The following is a 22265-nucleotide window of genomic DNA, read 5'->3' on the forward strand; positions in this document are numbered from 1 at the left end:
ATGATGGAGGAAGGGTTTTTTGGGTTTTTTTATTTTCAAAACTGGGGATCTCGACAGGGAGCAGTAAGTTGACATTTTAAGGAGTTGGAATGTCGTCTCGTGCCTATGAGCTATTCCTCTTTTCTCTTGGGACAGGTCAGTGAAGCCCTGGTGGAGAAACAGCTGGAACGGAATGAGTTTCACAGCTGGCAGGACTTTCTGCTCCTTCCTGGACGACTGGTGCGAGGAGATGGAAGCTGACATTTGCCATTCGTCGATCAGTGACCCTCACTGAGGAAGACATTAAACCAGGACCCCCGGGGGCCCGAGGTAGCAAAGTCCCTGAAGTACAGCATCGTGTGCATGGCCTGCAGTGTCGTGACTAGGAGGTATGTTTATTTAGTTTATATTTATTTTATTATTTATATACCACTTATATCCTAAGTGGTTTGCATTCAGGTACTTTATCATATTTCCTTATCTGTCCCGGTGGGCTCAAACTCTATCTAGTGTACCTGGGGCAATGAGGGGATTAAGTGACTTGCCCAGGGTCACAGGGAGCAGTGAGGGATTTGAACCCACAGCCTCAGGGTGCTGAGGCTGTAGCTCTAACCCCTGCGCCACACACTCCCGAGAAAAAATGAAAGAGGTGATTGCGGAGAGTTTTATTTTCAGTTCAGGAGACCCTGAGAGTTGGAGGGAGACTGGTGGTCATGAGTAAATCGAGAAGACATCACGCTAACAGATGATGTGATGTGAAGTTAGGCAGGATGGCTAGACAGAGAATTCTGGTGCTGCTAATATCAGTGAATTTAAGGTGCAATGAATTCTATTCCAGGTGGACATAGATAAAGAGAAGATATAACACAGGCTGTGATGATTAACTTTATAGCAGTCATGCTAGCGTCTGTTTAAGCCTCTTAATGATAGATTACAGGTGGTAATCACATAGCAGTACTAAATTTAGAACAAGGTAGATTGTAGATTGAAAGTAGTTTCAATAATGTGGACTGAGGTACATATATGCCACTTAATAGTTGCTGTATTCCTGCCTAGGAAGAACTGTCCAGCAGTCATTAAACTGAGACTCAATCCCCAAAAGGATAAACTTATTGTCACCCAAGCCATCCTCCATCACAACCATGATGTGCCAGAGACGGCTCTCCTTTCTGAAAAGAAGCGAAGCCAACAGGTGGCTCCCACGGACTTGCCCACCAGGATTGCTAACGATATCTCCAGGAAGTTTCTGGAGCACAACGACTTGAGGAGACTCCAGCGCTTTCGTTCGTATGCCTTTGAGGACCAAAACCAAGTCTTGACAGAGCTGGTTTCCCTCTTCATATCCGATCCCGAGGCCAAGGTGAAGTTGGTGTTTGTGGAGGACAAAACCCTCGTGAAGAACATTTCCTCATGACCTCCAACATGCAAGAAATCGATCACAGATTCACTGGACATCTTTATGTGGATCTCCTTGCTGATTTCAGTCCAGGTTTTGCTTTGTATACTACATTCTGGGAAAAAGAAGGCATAGGCTGGAAGGTGTGTGCCTATTGTCTTGCACGAAAAGGCACTTCAGATATATTGAGGTTCCTCATGGTCTCTGTGTTACAAAGCATCCCCAGTCTGAGCACCACTGTTGAGCACTTAACAGTGAGTCCAGAGATCGAAGATCCTCTGGACTTGGAAGCCCTGGTACCAAACACCTCAGTGAGATACTGTATGCCACTGGTTTTAGAGCTTCTGTACAGCAAAATTTCTCACTTGGATTCAGCAGTGCAAGCTCACATCAAAAATATCCTGCACAATCTGGCTCATTCCCTTTCCCCCAAGACCTACAGTCACTCCCTAACAAACTTGATTGCTGTCTGCCCTGCAGACTTTTTTCCAGTATTACTATGACATATGGCATCCACGCAAGAAACTGTGGATCAAAGGGCAGCATGAGAATCAAGCTGCAGAGACCAATATCTGTGCATTTGTGAAGGTCAAGCATCTGGCACTCATAGGCCAAATGGGCACATCTTCCTCCTTGCACCGCTGCCTTCAAGTGGTTCTTAGTGACAGTAAATCAGCAATGGTAGGCTTTGAGACATTCCTTGGACAGGAGGCTTATTCAGCAACCGGCACTGCTCCAACAGGATCCCAGCTGGTAAGTCTGTCTCATGTATGTATAAGTCAACTCTGAGCATTATCTGACTTACTTATGTCACCCAACCTTACCCTTTCTCTAAGATCTCCCATTGTTTTATCTTCAAATAGCTGCCCTCCTAACTCCATTGAAAATCCACTCTGTTGGGTCCAAATTGTCTTAAGGTTTTTATGACCATTAAAGACCAAATTGTACTTTTCTTTTCTTCCACCAGATCAGTCCAAAACATGTTCTGGACTGGTCTGGTTAAACTCAAGGAAAGAAAATTAGCAGGTAAGACCAAAGTTTTCCATGATTAATACATTTTCAAAAAAGATAAAGCAAGGGTCTTGATTAGAGTCTGGCAACTAAATGTGAATGTTAAATTTAAATAAAAGGAAAACAGAGAGATGTGACTTTGTTGTTCAGACTCGCAGCAGTGATTGGTGAAATAGAAATATTTTAAACAACGAAAGAAAATTCACACTTACTGAACATGTACAACTAAGGCTCAAGGCAACGCACAATATACAGTATAAGATTAAATAACAAAGACTTTAGTGTAACAGTACAATACTAAAACCATAAAATAAGATAAAATCTCAACCCATTCTGATAAATAATACCGCTTGCATTAACATCCAACCAAAAATATCTTAAATTGTTGTCTAAAGCAGTGTTTCTCAACTCGGTCCTGGAGTACTCCCTTGCCAGTCAGGTTTTCAAGATATCCACAATGAATATTGTTCAAATGTATATATGTATAAGAACAGCATTTTAGGATGTCTGAATAAGGAACTACTTCACTTGTAGTGATGGAACCAAATATTGTACGGTAATGTAATGTCCTTATTGTGAAGTTTTATTGCCAACTATAGTCCCCTAAACTCTGACGATCCATAGCATAGATGTTTATAGGAGTACCTCCTCGGAACCACAGCAGCCTGCGCTCTACCCCTTTGCGGACGAACCAGGGGAGAGATGGCTCCCGAACCTGGAGACCCGATTCAATCTTCAGGCTGTCTAGAGGGCTTACTGCAGTTTCAGGCTTACAGAGCACCCTCCATAAGCAGACAAACATTAAAATGTCTGCGATCTCCCTCCGAAGGATCACTCACATAGAGTTGATCCACAGCACGAGGTCAAACCCGCGGTACCGAAGAAAATAAAATACTAGGAATTGAGAAATAAAATCATGAGCAGAAGAAAACTAGAAGTTCTCAGCAAGGCTGCAGAATCAAAAAAGAACTTCAAGGGGAATGGCCGCACAGGTGACCTCGCAGAGGGGGTTAGTGTTATTTTTAAGTTCTGCAGCCAAGGCTGGAATGGATGCATTACCCAATAGTTCAGGCTCCAGAGGATATCTACAAGAAGGAAGATTAGCAGAGGTAAGAAACCTAATCTTTCATTTGATTATTAAAAAAAAATGAAATTATAAACAAAATGCATGAAAGATATTTGCATATAATAGAGACAGTGTATGCAAATTTATGCAAATTCAATGTGGATATCCTGAAAACCTGACTGGCAAGGGGGGGTACTCCAGGACCAAGTTTAAGAAACATTGGTTTAAAAAATAAGCCAGTTCATTTTCAACATGGCATATGTCTTAATTTGCCCCATCATTTCATTCAGTTCAATTTCTAAGGATAATACCAGTAATCATCACCGGCCCTTTACTGGTTAGAGGTAGGCGAAAAGCGTGCAAATAATAACCTTGTAGCTGTCTAGAAACAAAAACGTCTTATATTTAGCTGACCTGAGTTCAGACTCCCTCTTGTACTCGCTGATAAGCTGCAGTATCACATGGTATGTGTAATATATATAGGTTTTATTTACAAAGGCACTATCAACTTATGTCTCCTTCTCGAGATCTCTAAGTCTAATTTAGCCTGTTGCATTTAGTGAATTATGAGATACTTTTCTTACACATGGCAGTGGAGAGAATGAGACTGTAGACTTCAGGAACAAGCTGATGAGTCCTGTTTCAGCTCTATTGCATTTGTGAACATAAGAATTGCCGCTGCTGGGTCAGACCAGTGGTCCATCGTGCCCAGCAGTCCGCTCACACGGCGGCCCTTAGGTCAAAGACCCATGCTCTAAATGAGTCCAGCCTTACCTGCAGACGTTCCAGTTTAGCAGAAACTTGTCCAACTTTGTCTTAAATCCCTGGAGGGTGTTTTCCCCTATAACAGACTCCGGAAGAGCGTTCCAGTTTTCAATCACTCTCTGGGTGAAGAAGAACTTCCTTACGTTTGTACGAAATCTAATCCCTTTCTCTTTTTTTTTCTTCAAATTCTTTATTAATTTTTTCATCTTACATCAAGTACACAATATTACATCATCTGAACTTGTACACAACACTTGAATTTCTTACTATTATCATCTTAAACACATAAATTAATTCCCTCCATCACCCACCCTTCCCACAAGTATTGTAGTCAAAAATATCATATAACATTAGCTTCATATTTATTGATTAAACCTTAAAATGCTATTCCACCCCCCACCCTATAAATATAAATGTACTTTCAACTTTAGAGTGCCCTCTCGTTCTCTCTACCTTGGAGAGGGTGAACAACCTTTCTTTATCTACTAAGTCTATTCCCTTCAATATCTTGAATATTTCGATCATGTCCCCTCTCAGTCTCCTCTTTTCAAGGGAGAAGAGGCCCAGTTTCTCTATTCTCTCGCTGTACGGCAACTCCTCCAGCCCCTTAACCATTTTAGTTGCTCTTCTCTGGACCCTTTCGGGTAGTATCGTGTCCTTCCTCATGTACGGCAATCAGTGCTGGATGCAGTACTCCAGGTGAGGGCGCACCATGGCCCTGTACAGTGGCATGATAACCTTCTCTGATCTGTTCGTGATCCCTTCTTTCTTTAGCACTCGCCAGACCAGTAGAGGTTAATCTTTACGAATGGGTATATATCCTATCATGACCAGCAGGTGGAGACTGAAAACAAAACTGTGGAATAGTATATAATATATTCCCTTCTCTATTCTCATCAGTCTTCTTTCAGTCTCCAGCTAGGTGTTGAGTGATCTGTACCCATCTCATTTGGTAGGACTGTTGGAATTTGTTTAGGGGGTTTCTAGTCCCTGTTTTTGGCCAGACAGAGCTTGGGCGGGACCTGTTTGGGGGTCCGTCCGACCTCGGGGATGTCAAACCCGCCGGGTCTCGAGTGGGGTCCCTCCCCCCACTTCCTCCACCTCCTCTCATCCCTAGCATTCTTTTTGCCGCCGCCGCACATTGCGTGGACAGCTTTGTCGACTTGTCGACCAGTACTCCCAAGTCTCTTTCCCGGACATCCTGTATTCGTGCTTGAGATTTTTGTTACCGACATGCATCGCTTTACACTTATCCACGTTGAACCTCATTTGCCACGTCGATGCCCTTTTCTCGAGCTTGATTTTGTCACATTGTGGGCTCATAATTTCTTTCCTGTCTATTTGTTTGAAGAGATTGGAAGTTAGCAATTATGAATGTGCATAGTACCCTTACAAAATAGCAGTGGTGGCAGCAAGTTTTGTTTGTTTTTTTAAGCCAACTGCAGAATTTAGACAGGAGCAATATTTTTAATCTTTATTCCTTTTTTTTTTCTTTCAACAAGTGTACAATATTATTACAATTAATTCACATAACTCACTTGACATTCTTAAACAATATTATTATACATGTTTTAATACCCCCCATCCACCTCCCATCCCTTCCCATATCAACAAAATATTTCATCCAAACTTATACATACTTGTACATCCCTCTTTCATAATACAATTAATCTTACATTAAATCTGTCCCTCCCCCCACCCTTTCTTCCTCAAACTCTTTATTCATTTTATTATACAAAGTAATGCACAACAATATATATCTCATCATAGTACATATATCCCCTTATATTTCATAACAACATATTTCCAATAAATTTACCCTCTTTCCTTTTCTATTCATACCTATATACCATGTTTCTTATATCCATTAATCAGTTGAAATATACCGCTAGCTAACTAAATTATCCATATCCCCCCCACCCCACCCCATTTCTATAAATTATCCCCTAAGGAAAAAGAATAAATCTTAATCATTATAATAATCAATTAATGGCCTCCACACCTCTTGACAGGAGCAATATTTTTAAAAAATGTTTAACGCACACTAATTTGTAGATTAATATGTGAATTGATTTAGTATGCATTACGTTTTATAAGGTATTCTAACAAACTGAATGCACATTGCTGTCTAATCCATAGATGCAACGGGGGAGTTCAGAATTAATTTCTTGTTGTTCAGGCTCCCCTGCTGCTGTCGGGATACTGGTCCACAATGAACCCTTCAGTAGCCACAGCCAGGCCAAGCGATTCAGCATGTTGTTGTATAATATAAAACAAATTCTATGGTTGATATTTCTTCTTAAAAAGAGTTTAGCATCAATTGGGAGAGGGGACTTTGAAAAAATAGCTGTTTTGTGAACTCTGACGAAACATGGTGCATGAAGGATTTGGTTCTTTTCTTTTTTATCAGGTAGGTGCAGGCATTCTTCCCAATGATGGGGTGGAACAAGGTCCAGACTGGGAGAGCTCAGCTGACAGGTCCATAGACTCTCATACCTTTAAGTCTTTGGTAAGGAAGCAGGTCACTCAGATAGGAAAATCTTAAAGAGAGGCTCCTTCTGTATCCGCTGCTGTCACACATTCATCATGTTTCTGTACAGGACTGCAACCAAAAACGTCAGAACTAATCCAACATTTATACTACGCTTCATTAACCGTAATATAAATACTGTCTTGCTGATCCTCAGCGGGCCACCAGGCACTCAAGCTTCTTTCATAGTGCCTGGCTTTATGCTCCCAATCGTCATCGGATCATCGGGTTTTGTTAATTTATTTTATTACTTATACTTCTTTATTTTTATATATCTCTTAAATAAATATGTACTAAAAGTACTTAGCTGTGAAATGACTGAGCATGCTCTATAGCATTGTATAAAAATATGAGGCATTTTGTGTGGCCTACATTTTCTTCAGGTAGCTTTAAGGTCAGGACTGAATAGAAATATGGGTAGAGAAATTATATGCTTATAGGACCAAAAACACATGGACCAAGTCGTCTCTATCTGCTGTCATCCTATAAGATCACCTTGGGAGCCCCAAAATTTCAGTTTCAGAAATATAGGTTGTAGGGCATGCAAGACCTAAGGCCACAGTGACTTAAGGTCGCGGGTCTTTATTGTCTTATTCCATTACTGCATTTGACTTCCTTTCCTTCCTCCCAGGCTAGCAACGCATCTGAAGAACTCAAAGGAAGGCAGTTCTGGAGCTGGGCTGAGTTTTGCAAATTCTTTGATTCCTGGTGCGCACAGAATAAAGCACTGTATAAAATTGAGTTGGCCATCCCGACGGATGAGATGGGTGACCAGGTCTGGCCAGAGGGCATCAAATATGCACTCGTTCAGTTCATGTGCCAGAAGGCTTCCACAGATGTTCCCTACCTCAAGACACCATTGCCAGGGTAAGTTGATATGGTGCAAACCATTTTGCCTGTCTGTTCTTCCTGTTCTGTTGACCCTACTTGACCTTGTGAACTTCTGTTTCTAAACCCATCTCTTTGTTCCTCAGTATACTCAACTGTGATTGGCTAAAAGCAATAATAAGCTGCTGCTTCTTGTCCTTTTACAAAAATTGCATCCACCACCCAGTGGACCCTATGCGTCTTCTTGTAATTCTGGTCCACAGAGCTAATTACTGCAGTCTGGGTGAACACAACTTGTAATTATAGGCAACACTATAGATCCATGATTTTCATAGTTGCAAGATTCCATTGACCTCAGCTGCTGTTCCCTTCTCTCAGTACATACACTCTCCACCCCCACCTTGTCCAGAAGCTTTTTACCCAGTATTTCATTATGGCAGCTACCCTGGGCTCCTCTGCCTATACTGCGAGCTAAGTTATAGGCTCCTAACCCTTATCTAAGAGTGATTCTCACTGCTTGGCACGCAATTCGGAGACAGATGTTTCCGGATCATGTGTATTTCTATCATACCCCTATTAGTTTAACATTTGATTTTAGTCCTGGGAGTCAGGAACCCATTTGTCACCAGTGGGTCAGAGCAGGGCTTCGTACCTTGGGCCAGATGTGGAAAGATTCTAGGATGATCTCATTTGACTTTTTGTCCTGGCTTAGGAGGAATATGGCCTCCTAAGCCAGGACAAACTTTTCTGGCCAAGAGGGCGTTCTGGGATCTTAGTCTAGGGGAAACCCTCTTGGAAAAAGCTTTGGATAGAGGGATGGGGCGATGGAGGGGTTTCCCGTCTTTCTACTTCCTTATTGTGTAGAGAGGCCCCTCATGACCCCTATAGAGTTAAGTGGGAGGTGGAACTGGGTTGGGAGGGTCAAGACCAAACTTAGAAGCAGATATATAGATATCTATTTGTACTACCATTATCTTCCAACCTGATTGAAAATGGCTATAAACTTTCCTATCAATTGTATATGCTTAGGTTTCCCATATTTTTGGCATGCCTGATAAGCTATGCTTGCAACGGGGGTGGGCCAGTTATTGGTAAGCATTACTGAAAAACACTTTCCTTTGCTGTTGGAATATTGTCTACTTAATGATGCTCCCCCGGGATATACTGCTTATGAACATCGCTTGGCGATTTTTGTGTTTATAGCGGCCAAGATAGCACTTGCCCGTCATTGGCGCATAGCAAGCGGGCCTGAGCGCAGTTGCCTGTTGGGGAGGTTGGATCATATACAACTCAAATGTAAACTTACTGCTCTTTGACGTCATACATTACCTGTTTATCACAAAGTTTGGGACTGTTATGTAACTTGGAGAGCTGGCCAGGACACCCGGACTGGAAAAGCTCAGTGACTTTGTGGTGCCTAAACCCCTTTATGTACAAGTCTACACTGACTGGGATGGGAGGAAGGTGTGATTGTTGGGATTTGGGGTGTGTCTTGTATTGCCATTATTGCTGTTGTCTTGGATGTTGATTAAAATCGAAATCAACTTTGGACACCACTGCTTTATGGTCATAGAGAGACCATTTCTATAACCTGGCCACTGGCATTTGGGTTAATCCATGTCAATTGGTCCAACTTCAAGGAGAGTGTCCTCTTGACATCTTCCACAGATATAAAAAGGTGGCCCAAATAAAGGGGCCCCTAACTCTGGACCTAGTTGAGATCAATCCCCAAAACTTTGGGTATCTTCATTAGAGGTTCCTAAGTATCCCCTGAAAAAATGTCAACAATTTCTGGGATGGTCGAATGAGAAGTTCTGGACCACTTGACATGGAATGACCCATTTACATGTCTGTTACACATGTAACTGTTTAGAATACCGGCATTCACACATGTAAACGTTAAAGCTTGCCTAGGTGGCATTCTGAACATACTTGCTTAACTTACATAGCATATGTTTGCAAGGGGGATGTAAACATGGGTAGAGCATGGATGGAGCTCAAACCTATGCATATCAATGACATTTATGTAGGAGCATTTTCACCAGCTCTGTGGCTAGCAAAAGTGTGCATATTCCAGTTAATGCCAATATTCTATAATGGAATGTAGGTGCCTGCATTGCTTTATAGAACGAGCTCCTCTGGACACCTGATTGTAAGCACCTTGTTGATAGAATTTCCCCCATGATGCTGGACGAAAACAGAATAGATGTACTGGAGGCAGCGCCCGCAGCACGAGTCCAGGGAAGGTCGGGGACATGATCCATTCGGGGGCGGGGAGAGACTGGATGATGTCAGCTGACTGGGAGGAGAAGTTGATGGGAGTTGGTTGCCTTTGAAATCACATTCCTCCTTATTTTTAACCTCTAAGCTCTTTTTAATTACAGTCAAACCTCGGTTTACGAGTGCACCGGTTTGCGAGTGTTTTGTAAGACGAGCAAAACATTCGCAAAATTGGTACCTCGGAAAGCGAGTTTGACTCGATTTACGAGCGCCACCCCCCACGATCCAGCATCCCCCCCCCCCCACGATCCTACATTCCCCCTCCCCCCCCGAGCACCGAAATGACATCCCTTACCCCGATTGGGCACCGGCACCAGCACCAACGCACAGGACGTGCCGGTGCCCGAAGATCCTCCCTCTTTTGTGCTGGGCTGGGCGGTGCATCGGAGATCCTTCTTCTTGCCTGTGCTGGACTGGACTGGGACTTGAGCATTTGCGCATGCTCAAGGCCTTCTGGTCTCACTCTCTCTGAGATTCTCAGATTCAGAATCTCGGAGAGAGTGAGACCAGAAGGCCTTGAGCATGTGCAAATGCTCAAGGCCCAGTCCAGCCCAGCACAGGCAAGAAGAAGGATCTCCGATGCACCGCCCAGCCCAGCACAGAAGAGGGAGGATCTTCGGGCACCGGCACCGGCATGTCCTGTGCGTTAGTGCAGGTGCCAGTGCCCAATTGATGTAAGGGATGTCATTTCGGTGCTCGGGGAAAGATGTAGGATCGTGGGGGAGGGAGGGGGGGCCATGTGAGCGGGGGGGGAGGATGCCAGTTTGCAGGGGGGGATGCCAGATCACGAGGGGTATGGAGCAGCGCTGGTGGCCTCAAGGGGGGGAATGGAGCAGCGCCGGTATCCTCAGGTGGGGGAGAGGAGGAGGAGGAACGAATCAAAGCGAGTTTCCATTCATTCCTATGGGGAAACTCGCTTTGATATACGAGCAATTTGGTTTACAAGCATACTTCTGGAACGAATTATGCTCATCTCATCCCCTCCCTTATGTTTTTTTACCTTAAATGTACTCTGTTCTATCAAGCTTTGTAGTTCCTCCTCCTTTCCTCGTGGTTTTTGGTATCAATTGTTTTTGTTTATGTGAGATAGAATACATATGTTATTGCCTCCCCTTTTTATTTGTACATCGCTTAAAAGTACTAATAAGGTTTTGAATCAAATTTTAAATAAAACTTGAGAATGATTGGGACAGAGTTTTGTATTGAGGGAAGAGAGTTTGTGGGGGAAATGTTGGTTGGGGAGACAGGATAAGTTGAGGGTAATTTGCACACATTGCCATGAGTGTGCCTGAGCAGCTGGACTGGCTATCGCCTAGGGCTTTGGACACCATCCGCTTTATCTAGTATTGGTTTTGACTCTTATGCTCTTTGGCTAATGTGGCCCCCTCTTCAAAAATAGTGAAGATCGTTGATGGTTGGGTGTGGTATCAGTAACCATATGTTTTGTCTCTGTACCTCCTAGAGACGTGGTCTGTCCATGCTTATCCAGTATCACCCTGCAAGCAACAGAGGACTGCACAAGGCTAGCCATTGTACAAGCCCACTTGGACCACAACCATGAGCTGGATACCTGGGAGTTTGAGGCCCTGTCCTCACACTTCTGCCTGACCACCAAGACCTCTCACTCTACCCAGCTCACCGGCTGCATCTCCAGGCGCTTGCTGACATCTTGGGACATCCAACAGTTGCTAGCCAAGCAGGAAACTCTGGAACTGGCACTGATGGACCTCTTGCAGAAGCTGGAGGCCTTGTTCCTCCTTGATCCTGCCTGTCAGATCAGGTTGGTCTTCCAGCCAAACACTGTCGAAGTAGACAGCCTCTTCTTAGTTACCTCGCACAGTCGGGGTCTGCTCCAGTGCTATCCGACCATGCTCTTCCTGGGTCGCTCGCTAGCAATGAATGATACTTTTGACCTATATACAGTGCTTTGTGAGGACATGGCCAGTCAGGGCCGTGAGTGTGCTTATTTCATCACGAGGAAGGAGAGCCCAGCACCCATCCGTCTTCTGGTGGCCTTCCTCATCCAGAGCGTGCCAGAGGTCAGGTCACATAACTGAAAGGATCATTGTGCGGGCTGACCTGAAGGAGCTGGACCTCATCCGTGAGCTCCTCCCATTCTTGCTGTGTTCGAATGAGCCAGATCCATGCCCTACACGTGCTCTATAAGAAACTAGCAATAGAGGAGCCCTCTGTGCAGCCCAAGCTAAAGACAGTGGTCAACAACGTGGTCCATGCACATTCCCCTGTGCTCTACAACGTCTTCCTTCAAGAGCTGGAGGCCGCTGCACCTCCCGACTTCCTCCAGTACTTCCTGGAGACCTGGCACAGACGCAAAGAGGATTGGGTCAAGTGCTGGGGCCACCGTATGCGCAATGGCCGTTTTCTGGAGTTTGCAGCCTGGAAGTTAGAAGAGCTACGCTCAACACTAAGTTTTCCCAGCTCACTGGCAGCCTCCATTCAGACCCTGCTGAAGGTGGTGAAGGAGATGGCTGAGGAGGAAGTAGAAAAGAAGGTGGCCCAGTTGTTGCCTGATGCTGATGAGGTGAGCAGCCTGAGTGCTGTCCCGGTACCAAAGCCATATGTGAGAGTCCCACACTTTTGCATTGCTCTAACCCCCCCCCCCCCCAGTACTGCAGCTGTATGTGAGGGGCTAAAGCTACCAGCAGTGCTCCCTAGTGCTACAGATGTAGAGGTCCACAGTCCCAAAGCTCACTTTCTCATCCCCTGTATTATAGTAGTTCTGATTATTGAACCTTTTGGTTATCCAGCATTCCAGATTATTTGACAGTCGGTATGTACATATTTATTTGTTTATTTAGTTAGTTGATTTTTTAGCCCATCCTCCCAGAAGAACCCAGAACTGATTACAAGTTTACATATATAATAAAAGATACGGTGAGAAAGTTGGGAAGTGTTTGCTGGTAGCATTAGGTAGAAAGAGTTAGTGTAAGGACATCTATTAGTGATAATAGAGTGGTTAGGTAATTAGGGCTGTGTCCCTTCTCCCCCTAAGTGCCTCCTCCACCCACCCATAGGCTCCCTCTGCCCTACCTTACAGTCCCAGGTTGTCTAGAGATGAAGCCAGGCAGGAGTGATCCTAAGTCACTTCTGCTCATGCTGGCTTTGCTGTTACCACTAGACCACCAGGGACTGTTAAGGTGGGCACTTGGAGGGTTGTTCTAGGAGTTGGGGACTGCTATGAGCCACACATGAGCAATTCCAAAGCATAGAGGTGCAGGATGGTTTCAAAGGGATGTGCTGTGTATGGCAGCAGTGCCCTGTTTCCAGAATATCTGACATTATCCCAAGACAGGCAGCATATTCTCACATGTGGGTGATGTCATCCACGGAGCCCGGATGTGGACAGCTTCGCAAGCAGACTTGCTTGTAGAACTTTAGAAAGTTTGTGACTGCCACATTGCACATGCACGAGTGCCTTCCCACCCAGTGCAGGGCGCGCCTCTCCTCAGTTTTCCACAGAGCCGAGAAGTCCTATTTCGACGCTCTGCGCTAGACTCAGTTCTACTTCGTGCCTTCTCTCACCGAGGCTCGTGTTTTATTTCTTTTCAGGGTCACTGTGTATTTCTTGCGCGTTTTGTAAAAAAAAAGACTACTCTTTAATTTTCTTTCAGTCATGGCGGGACCTGTCTCGCGGCCTCAGCCAGTGGGTTTCGACTTAGCTGCGGCTATCTTTCCGTTTATGTCCCAGCCAGTCACAGGCTTCAAGAAGTGTAGCCGTTGCCAGCGCACAATCTCCCTCACTGACCCACATCGGTGGTGTATTCAGTGTCTGGGACCTGACCATCATCCAGAGTTGTGTGCCTGCTGCGCTACCCTTCAACCTTGTGCCCGCAATACGTCGTCGAGTTTAGGTGGAAAAACTCTTTGGAGGTATGGATCCACTTGTCCCGGCCTCGACCTGATTCCGATCAAACTTCTCACAGGGTTCTGCCTTCTGCCTCGACCTCAGCTTCAAGTATAATCAAGCCATCCTCGTTCAGCAGGTCCTCGTCCTCGAGTAAATCTGCTAAGTCTTCTCCTGACGAGATGCTTGCTTCGCTGCCTCGCTCAGGTCAGGTACCAGCAGTAGTTATCAAGATACCCAAGAAGCATGTCTCCAAATCGAAGAGTCAGTCTTCCTCCTCTTCCTCGGAGTCTACCAGATCCTCAAGACTCGGTGTCACATTTGGAAGCTATGACCCAGACCATCTTAAATCTTCAGTTTGGTAATATGCTTGCCAAACCATGCTCCTACCTCAACTCTGCTTCCTGCAGTCCAGTCTGAGCACTTAGCAGTATCACAAGGAGTTGAGTCCTTGGCTGTGCCTCGAGCTGATCCTCCTCACTCTATACAGAGAGTCGAGTCCTTGGGAGTGCCTCGAGAGGATTCTACACACTCTATGCAAGGAGTCGAGTCCTTGTCATTGCCTTGAGATACCTTGACATCAGGCGTTCAGTCCCTTTTGGTGCCTTCGATCTCCAGCCTCCAGCCCTCCCTCCTCATATAAGGCATCGCCCTTCCCAAGGCATAGGGCAAAGACTCCTCGACTTTCTTCTCAGCGAGACCTGCCTGGTTCGAGGTACAGTTCTCCACATCAGTTGAGGCATAGATCCTCTGCTCAAAGCAAGACTTGTCTCTCCAGGCCTCGAGACTCTTTGAGGCCTCCAACTCTGAAGTCGAGAACACCACCGCCAGATACCACTGCTTCTTCTCCTGTGAGGGATTCTATCCACTCTCTCAGTGAGTCATCTATACCTGCATATTCAGGCCTCCAGAGAAGCTTCACCTTGGTTCTCTGCCTTGCGAGGCACCTCAAGGTCATCCTTCTTCTCCTAAAGGTCAATCTTTCCTTGGAGCAGATATTTTTTTTCTTCTTTCCTACTAGAGAATGACACGGTGGTTGTTACCCACGGCTAGCCGCGGGTAACCCGCCAAAACTGGGAAAGAAAAAATAGTGGCCTTTGCGGGGACAGGGACAAGGCCATTCACCGCCCCAATCGCTGCCTGGCTGGCCCAGAACATCCTCTCCGACTTCAGAATTGATGTCGGAAAGACTTCCTGTCGGCTTTAGCAGCTGCAGCAGGGCGGTAAGAGCAGGGGAAATGGAAGGAAGGAGGCTTTTTTTTTTTTTTTTTTGAAGCAGCAGGGAGGCAGCAGGCTGGCTATGGCTAGGGAGGGAGGGAGAGGTAGACAGGCAGACTTTGGGGGTGGGGTAGGTCCAAAGTGTGGAAGGCAGTGAGAGAGACATAGGAAGGAGGCACTAGGGGCATTAAAGACATGGGAAGTATGCACTGGGGGCACTAAAGGACAGGAAGGGGGCACTAAGGACATGGGAAGGAAGCACTGGGGGCACTAAAGACATGGGAAGGAGGCACTGGGGGGCACTAAAGACATGGGAAGGAGGCACCGGGGGCACTAAGGACATAGGAGGAACGAGGGAGGGAATAGAAAGAAACAATTCTTGGGCCTGAGTGCAGAAAGAAAGAAAGGATACACAGACAGAAGGAAACGCAACCAGAGACTCATAAAATCACCAGACAGCAAAGGTAGGAAAAATGATTTTATTTTCAATTTAGTGATCAAAACATGTCAGTTTGAGAATTTATATCTGCTGTCTATATTTTGCACTATATTTGTCTATTTTTCTATAGTTACTGAGGTGACCGAGCTCGAGGAGATGGGGCGGATAACGGGGTTTTTAAATTTTAGGTCCTAGTAGTTGCTGGTCCACAAAATAATTCTTCTATTTCTGCCGGTCCATGGGTGTAAAAAGGTTAAAAAAACACTGATGTAGAGTATGACGGCTTTCTTTTTCGCCCAGTCGCACGCAGCGCGCTGCTCGTGTTGATCAATATTCCTCCTCTCCTGCAACTTCCTGTTTCTGGTTGCATCAGAGGAGAATATTGAACAAATGAGCAGGTCGTGCGTGCGGCTGGGCGAAAAAGAAAGCTGGCATACTCTACATCTAAGGTGAGGTGGAGGGAGGGAGATGGCGGAACGCTGCAGTCGGTCGGGTGTTTTTGTATCACTGCCTGCCTGCACTCACGTTCCAGATCCTCCTGTTGCTTATTGTACTGCAACATCTGCATGATTATGTGCTCAGGTGGGCATTTTTAGTGTGCACAATTGACCTGATTCGAGCTATAGGTGAACATGGGGATCACGTCATTGCAAGGGAGGACAAGTCAATTGATTTATTTTATGTTCTGTTTTTACTACAGGGCAGAGGCACTGAAACAGATTCTCAGTGCAGTAGTAGTAGTGGCAGGACTCTCTTCTGTCTTCATGGTGTTTCGCAGTACTGAGGCATTATATGGAGATGCTGCGGGGACGGTGACAGGGCGGTGAAATGGGATGGCAGTGACAGGTGCGGTGAAGGGGATGGTGTGACGTGACAGGGCGGTGAAGGGAATGGCGGTGACGGGACAGTGAAGGGACAGTGAGCCGGGGACAGATTTTTCCCCGTGTCATTCTCTATTTCCTACCTCAAATAAGTAGGAACTCAATATTACTTTGGACTCTGATTCCAAATACTCTCAGGAGTACTTAGAAGAAATGGGGTATGTCTAGTCATCCTGCGGAGTCACTCAAATTACCCATCAATAGACTTCTTTCTCAAACCTTCAAGAGAAATCTTGAGACACCTTAATCCATTCCTGCTGTACCAGGAAAGTTGGAGTCTCGGTACAAGATGGTCCACTGCAAGGGCTTCGAGAAATCTCAGTTATCCCATCAGTCCATTCTTGTGGAGTCTTCTCTGAAAAAGACCAATCCTGCCAAAGTTTATGCTACTGCCCCTCCTGGAAGACAGGGCACGACCATGGACAAATTTGGTCGCCGTTTGTATTAAAATTTCTCTCATGGGAACTAGAGTTTTGAATTACAATTTTGTTTTCATTTCTTATTTCAAGCATTTGGTTGACACACTGCCTGAATATTTCAAATATATTCCTCAACATCGTCTTCCAGGGTTTCAACAGACGATCACCACTCTGACTCAACTCCGCATGCATCTACTTCAATCTTCCTATGATGCATTTGAGCTTTCCTCAAGGGTAACCACCTTTTTAGTGGCCATGCACCAGCTTGCCTGGCTTTGCACTGTTGACATGGACCCTAATCTACAGTATCGCCTCGCCAACATTCCTGGTCAAGGCAATGACTTGTTTGATGACTCCATCGAGGAAGCTACTAAAAAAGTTGTCCGAACATGAGAATTCATTTGCTTCCATCATTACGTCCTAAGCCTAAGCCTTTCCACCTCTAAGGGCTTCAGGCCTCTATCATCTTACCAGCAGTGTTTCCCAACAGAGGACAGCTCCTTATACCAGGGCGCCTCCTAAGAAACAGCAAACAGCAACATAGGCAGCAGAAACCTCAGACTCCTGCTGCGCCTAAAGCCTCTCAGCCTTTTTGACCATCTAATACAGAGCATAACCTCCATCGTTCTGCCTCTGTCCTCTCCCCTTCCCATTGGAGGTCATCTCCATCATTTTTACCACCGCTGGAAGATCATTACATCAGATCTCTGGGTGCTGTCCATTATCAGGAAAGGATACTCTCTTCATTTCATCCAGGTTCCTCCAGATCTGCTTCCAAAAGAGTATTCTTCCAATTCATTCCAGACACCGCCCTTCTTCTTCAGGAAGCTCAAGCTCTGCTTCGTCTCCGTGCCATCGAGGAGTTTCCGCTGGAATAGCAGAGCAGGGGGTTTTACTCCCGTTACTTCCTAGTTAAAAAGAAGACAGTTGATCTGCGCCCTATTTTGGACCTCAGAGTCCTCAACAAATTTTGGATGCAGTCTCTGGCATCTCTATACCCCCTTCTAGATCAGAACGATTGGTTATGTTCTCTAGATCTCAAAGAGGCTTACACTCATATTCCCATTCATCCAGCTTCTCAACAATTCCTCAGATTTTGGGTGAGGAATCTGTATTTTAAGTCAGTGTTCACCAAGTGCCTAGTTGTAGTGGCAGCAGCTCTGTGAAACCATGGGCTCCAGGTGTTCCCGTACCTGGACGACTAGCTCAAGGATTTAACATTTCAAGGGGTTATTGTAGTGACCCAACAGACTACTTGGTTCCTACAAAGTTTGGGATTCGAAATAAACTTTCCCAAATCCCAGCTACAAGTAATTTAATCAAGTTTGCGGACAACACAAAACTGTGTAGGACAGTTGGGTCTCAAAAGGACAGAGAAGAACTCCAGAGGGATTTGAACCAGCTAGAGAAATGGGCGGAAAAGTGGCAGATGAAGTTTAATATAGAAAAATGCAAAGTGATGCACCTGGGTAAGAAGAACAAGGCACATGAATACAAAATGTTAGGTACAGCATTGGGAAAGAGCGATCAAGAAAGGGATCTGGGGGTACTGATAGACAAGACCCTGAAGCCGTCGGCTCAATGTGCAGCGGCGGCAAAGAAAGCAAACAGGATGTTGGGCATGATAAAGAAGGGAATCACGAGCAAATCTGCGGACATCATAATGCCGCTTTACAGAGCTATGGTCAGACCACACTTGGAATACTGTATCCAACATTGGTCTCCCTACCTGAAGAAGGATATAACCCTGTTGGAGAGGGTGCAGAGGCGAGCCACGAAGCTAGTAAAAGGCTTCGAGAATTTGAGCTACAATGAATGCCTCGGAAAACTGGGATTATTCACCCTCGAGAAGAGAAGGCTGCGAGGGGATATGATAGAGACTTTCAAAATACTAAAAGGATTTGACAAAATAGAGCAAAAAACATCATTATTCACATTATCAAATGTGACTTGGACAAGGGGTCATGGACTGAAACTGAGGGGCACCAGGCCCAGGACAAATATCAGAAAGTTCTGTTTCTCTCGGAAAGTGGTGGACGCTTGGAATGCTCTCCCGGAGGAGGTTGTGTCGGAGACCACCATTCCAGGATTCAAGGGCAAGTTGGATGCACACCTCCTTGCAAAACATATTGAGGGGTACGGGTAAACAGGGTCTTTAGCAGGGAACACCGGGATTGGCCTCCGCATGTGCGGGTTGCCGGACAGGATGGACCTAGGGTCTGATCCGGTGAATGGCATTTCTTAGTCCTCTCAAACTTTGCAGTTCATCAGAGCTGTTCTAGACACTGTCCGACGTAGAGCATTCCTTCCTCAACAATGTCAGGATGCTCTCCTTCATCTCTGCCACAGAGGGTCTTCCTTAACTACAATTTCAGCAAGACACATGATGGGTCTCCTGGGTCACATGGCTTCCACAGTTCACGTGACTCCTTTTGCCAGACTTCACCTCAGAATTCCTCAGTGGACCCTGGCATCTCAGTGGGTGCAGGCTTGCGACCTACTATCTCAACACATCAGAGTAACTCTTTCGTTGAGACAGTCTCTCCACTGGTGGATGCTCTCTTCCAATCTCTCCAGAGGTTTACTGTTTCAAACACCTCCTCATCAGAAGGTCCTCACAACAGATTCTTCGACCTACGCTTGGGGTGCTCATCTCGATGGTCTCCGTACTCAAGGCCATTGGTCCAGCACGGATCACTAGTGTCACATCAATCTATTGGAACTCAGAGCAATTTTCAATGCTCTCAAAGCTTTTCAGCATCTTCTCCACGACCAGATAGTCCTCATTCAGATGGAAAACCAAGTCGCCATGTACTATGTCAGCAAGCAGGGAGAAACAGGATCTCTCCCTCTTTGCCAGGAAGCTCTACATGTGTGGGACTGGGCAATCCTTCACAACACCTTCCTCAAAGCTGTCTACATTCAAGGAGAGAAAGACTGTCTAGTGGACAAATTGAGTCGTCTTCTGCAACCTCACAAATGGACACTCAATTCCTCACTTCTTCGTCACATATTTTCTCATGTGGGGACCCCTCAGATAGATTTCTTTGCATCTTCCCACAACAACAAGCTGTCTCAATTCTGCTCCAGGATATACTCCCCTCACCGACTGGAGGCAGAATGCTTTTCTCCTGGAATGGACGAATCAGTTTCTCTATGCGTTCTCTCCATTCCCTCTCTTCTCAAGACACTTGTCAAACTCAAACAGGAACGTGTCACCATAATTCTAATAGCTCCTCGGTAGCCCAGGCAACCTTGGTACTCCCTTCTACTTCAACTCAGCAACAGGGAGCCACTGCTTCTACCAGACCCTCTCTTCTTACACAGAGTCAGGGGTCTCTACTTCATCCCAACCTGCAGTCTCTACACCTGACAGCTTGGTACCTCTCAACTTAAATGCCACTCTACAGTTTTCTCAATCTGTACAGGACACTTAGATGCTCTAGGAAGCCTACCACTAGACAATGCTACAATCAGAAATGGACTAGATTTCTGCTTGGTGCAACATTCATCACAAGGAGCCTCAATCTACCTCCTTGTTTTCCGTATTGGATTACCTGTTCTATTTGTCCTCAATTAGGCCTCAAATCCACATCCATTCAAGTCCATCTCAGTGCAATTGCTGCTTTCCATCAGCCTATTGAAGAGAAACCCCCTCTCTGCTCATCCTGTGGTTTCCAGATTTATGAAAGGTCTATTTCAATATCAAACAAAAAACCGCCTCCAGTGGTTTGGGATCTCAATGTTGTTCTTGCTCAATTGATGAAGCCTCCTTTCGAACCTATGGATTCAGCTCATCTGAAATATCTCACTTGGAAAGTGGTTTTTCTTGTTGCTCTCACATCCACTCGCAGGGTCAGCGAGCTCCAAGCTTTAGTTGCAGACCCACCTTTCACAGTATTCCATCATGAGAAGGTGGTCCTCCGTACTCATCCTAAATTCTTACCTAAAGTGATCTCGGAATTTCATCTCAATCAATCTATTGTCCTTCCAGTGTTTTTTTACAAAGCCTCATTCTCACCCTGGAGATTCAGCTCTTCATACTCTGGACTGTAAGCGTGCTTTGGCTTTCTACTTGCAACACACTCAACCACACAGATCTGCACCTCAACTTTTTGTCTCCTTCAATCCAAACAAGTTGGGACATTCGATTTCCAAGCGCACCATCTCCAACTGGATGGCTGCTTGCATTTCTTTCTGCTATGCTCAAGCTAGACTCCATCTACAGAATTGAGTCACAGCCCACAAAGTCAGAGCCATGGCAGCATCAGTGGCTTTCCTCAGATCTACTCTATTGAGGAAAATCTGCAAAGCTGCCACTTGGTCCTCGGTTCATACATTCACTTCTCATTATTGTCCTGGATACTTTTTCAGACGGGATGGCTTTTTAGTCAGGCAGTTTTACATAATTTATTCTCCTAAGTTGCCAACACTCCCACCATCCCATTTATGGTTAGCTTGGAGGTCACCCACATGTGAGAGAATATGCTGCCTGCTTGTCCTAGGATAAAGCACAGTTACCTACCCGTAACAGGTATTATCCAGGGACAGCAAGGCAGATATTCTCACAAACCCACCCACCTCTCCTGGCTGGCTTCTCTGCTAGCTATCTGAACCGAGGAGAGGCACGCCTTGCACTGGGCAGGAAGGCACTCACGCATGCGCGGTGTGGCAGTTACGAACTTTCTAAAGTTCTACAAGCAAGTCTGCTTGCGAAGCTGTCTGCATCTGGGCATCGGTGGATGACATCACCCACATGTGAGAATATCTGCCTACTGTCCCTGGATAATACCTGTTTACGGTAAGTAACTGTGCTTTTTTGATTTTCAAACTAGCTGTTGGTCCCGTTTATGTCAGATAATCGGGTCTGTACTGTTATTCCCCTTTTCTGTTCTCTCTCTGCAGGGCTTGCTGAGTACTGCAGAAGGCTCCTCTCTACCTGATCTGACACTCATGCACAGAAGGTGCCATCAAGCAAGATGTAGCCGAGAGCTATCCTCTGCCTGGCCCAGCATCACCTCCACTCATGCCCGAGTATGTCATTGAGCAGAGTGAAGCTGAGAGCTATCCGATATCCCTTCCACCCATGCCCAAGCAGGATGCAGCAGAGAACTATCCACTATCTAATCAAGTATCACTTCTGCTCGTGCCTGAGAGTGTCGATCAGCAGGTTGCAGCTGAGATCTATCCTCTACCAGATCTGACATCCGCTGTATTCATGACTGAAATTGCTGTCAAACAGGAGGTAGTTGTTCTTCCACTCAAACTCGTCCTCAATGGAAAGCTGTAGGCAACAAATCTTAAAACAAAAGGTCCTTTTGCTATGTTTTAGCATAGCAAGTCCTCACAGATGGGTGGTAATCACCTGATGGAGTCTAGCGCAGTCAAAAGCTTCTCCAGTTAGAAACTTTCCAGATGCTTTTAAGAAGTACCACTACACATGTGTGCCCACTTCCTACCTGCAGCTGTGGCATGGGACCTCTTTGTTTCTACAGAGCCATTGGAGCATGCCTACTGAGCTCACATCTCTTGGGACTTTTTCTTCACTATTTTGGCTTAAATTTCACTATTGCATAGATAAGATCATA

The 22265-nt window shown here is 45.5% G+C and overlaps 3 protein-coding genes across 6 annotated transcripts in view; all 3 read left to right on the top strand.

The window, feature by feature from the left end:
- LOC117367517 overlaps positions 1-276 on the top strand; it is a 95995-nt gene extending 95719 nt beyond the window's left edge. For all 3 annotated transcript variants that reach the window (XM_033960115.1, XM_033960113.1, XM_033960114.1), the window contains exon 18: positions 136-276. In XM_033960115.1, the coding sequence (XP_033816006.1) occupies positions 136-240 (105 nt within the window). In that variant the 3' untranslated portion in view covers positions 241-276. The remainder of the gene's footprint in view (positions 1-135) is intronic.
- LOC117367519 (uncharacterized protein ZSWIM9-like) lies at positions 232-11944 on the top strand. Its single transcript, XM_033960118.1, is given in 7 exon segments — positions 232-368; positions 1036-1379; positions 1382-1857; positions 1859-2128; positions 6628-6726; positions 7379-7614; positions 11318-11944. Coding segments are annotated over 7 exon segments (2046 nt in total). The 5' UTR covers positions 232-342; the 3' UTR covers positions 11913-11944.
- A 317-nt stretch (positions 11945-12261) lies between these two features.
- The window catches only part of LOC117367518 (uncharacterized protein ZSWIM9-like), a 56228-nt gene continuing 46224 nt past the window's right edge, over positions 12262-22265 (top strand). For both annotated transcript variants that reach the window (XM_033960116.1, XM_033960117.1), the window contains exons 1-2: positions 12262-12397; positions 21583-21922. In XM_033960116.1, coding sequence (XP_033816007.1) covers positions 21704-21922 — 219 coding nt within the window. In that variant the 5' untranslated portion in view covers positions 12262-12397; positions 21583-21703. The remainder of the gene's footprint in view (positions 12398-21582; positions 21923-22265) is intronic.

Source organism: Geotrypetes seraphini, chromosome 10 (assembly GCF_902459505.1).
Source record: "Geotrypetes seraphini chromosome 10, aGeoSer1.1, whole genome shotgun sequence".
Taxonomy (NCBI): Eukaryota; Metazoa; Chordata; class Amphibia; order Gymnophiona; family Dermophiidae; genus Geotrypetes; species Geotrypetes seraphini.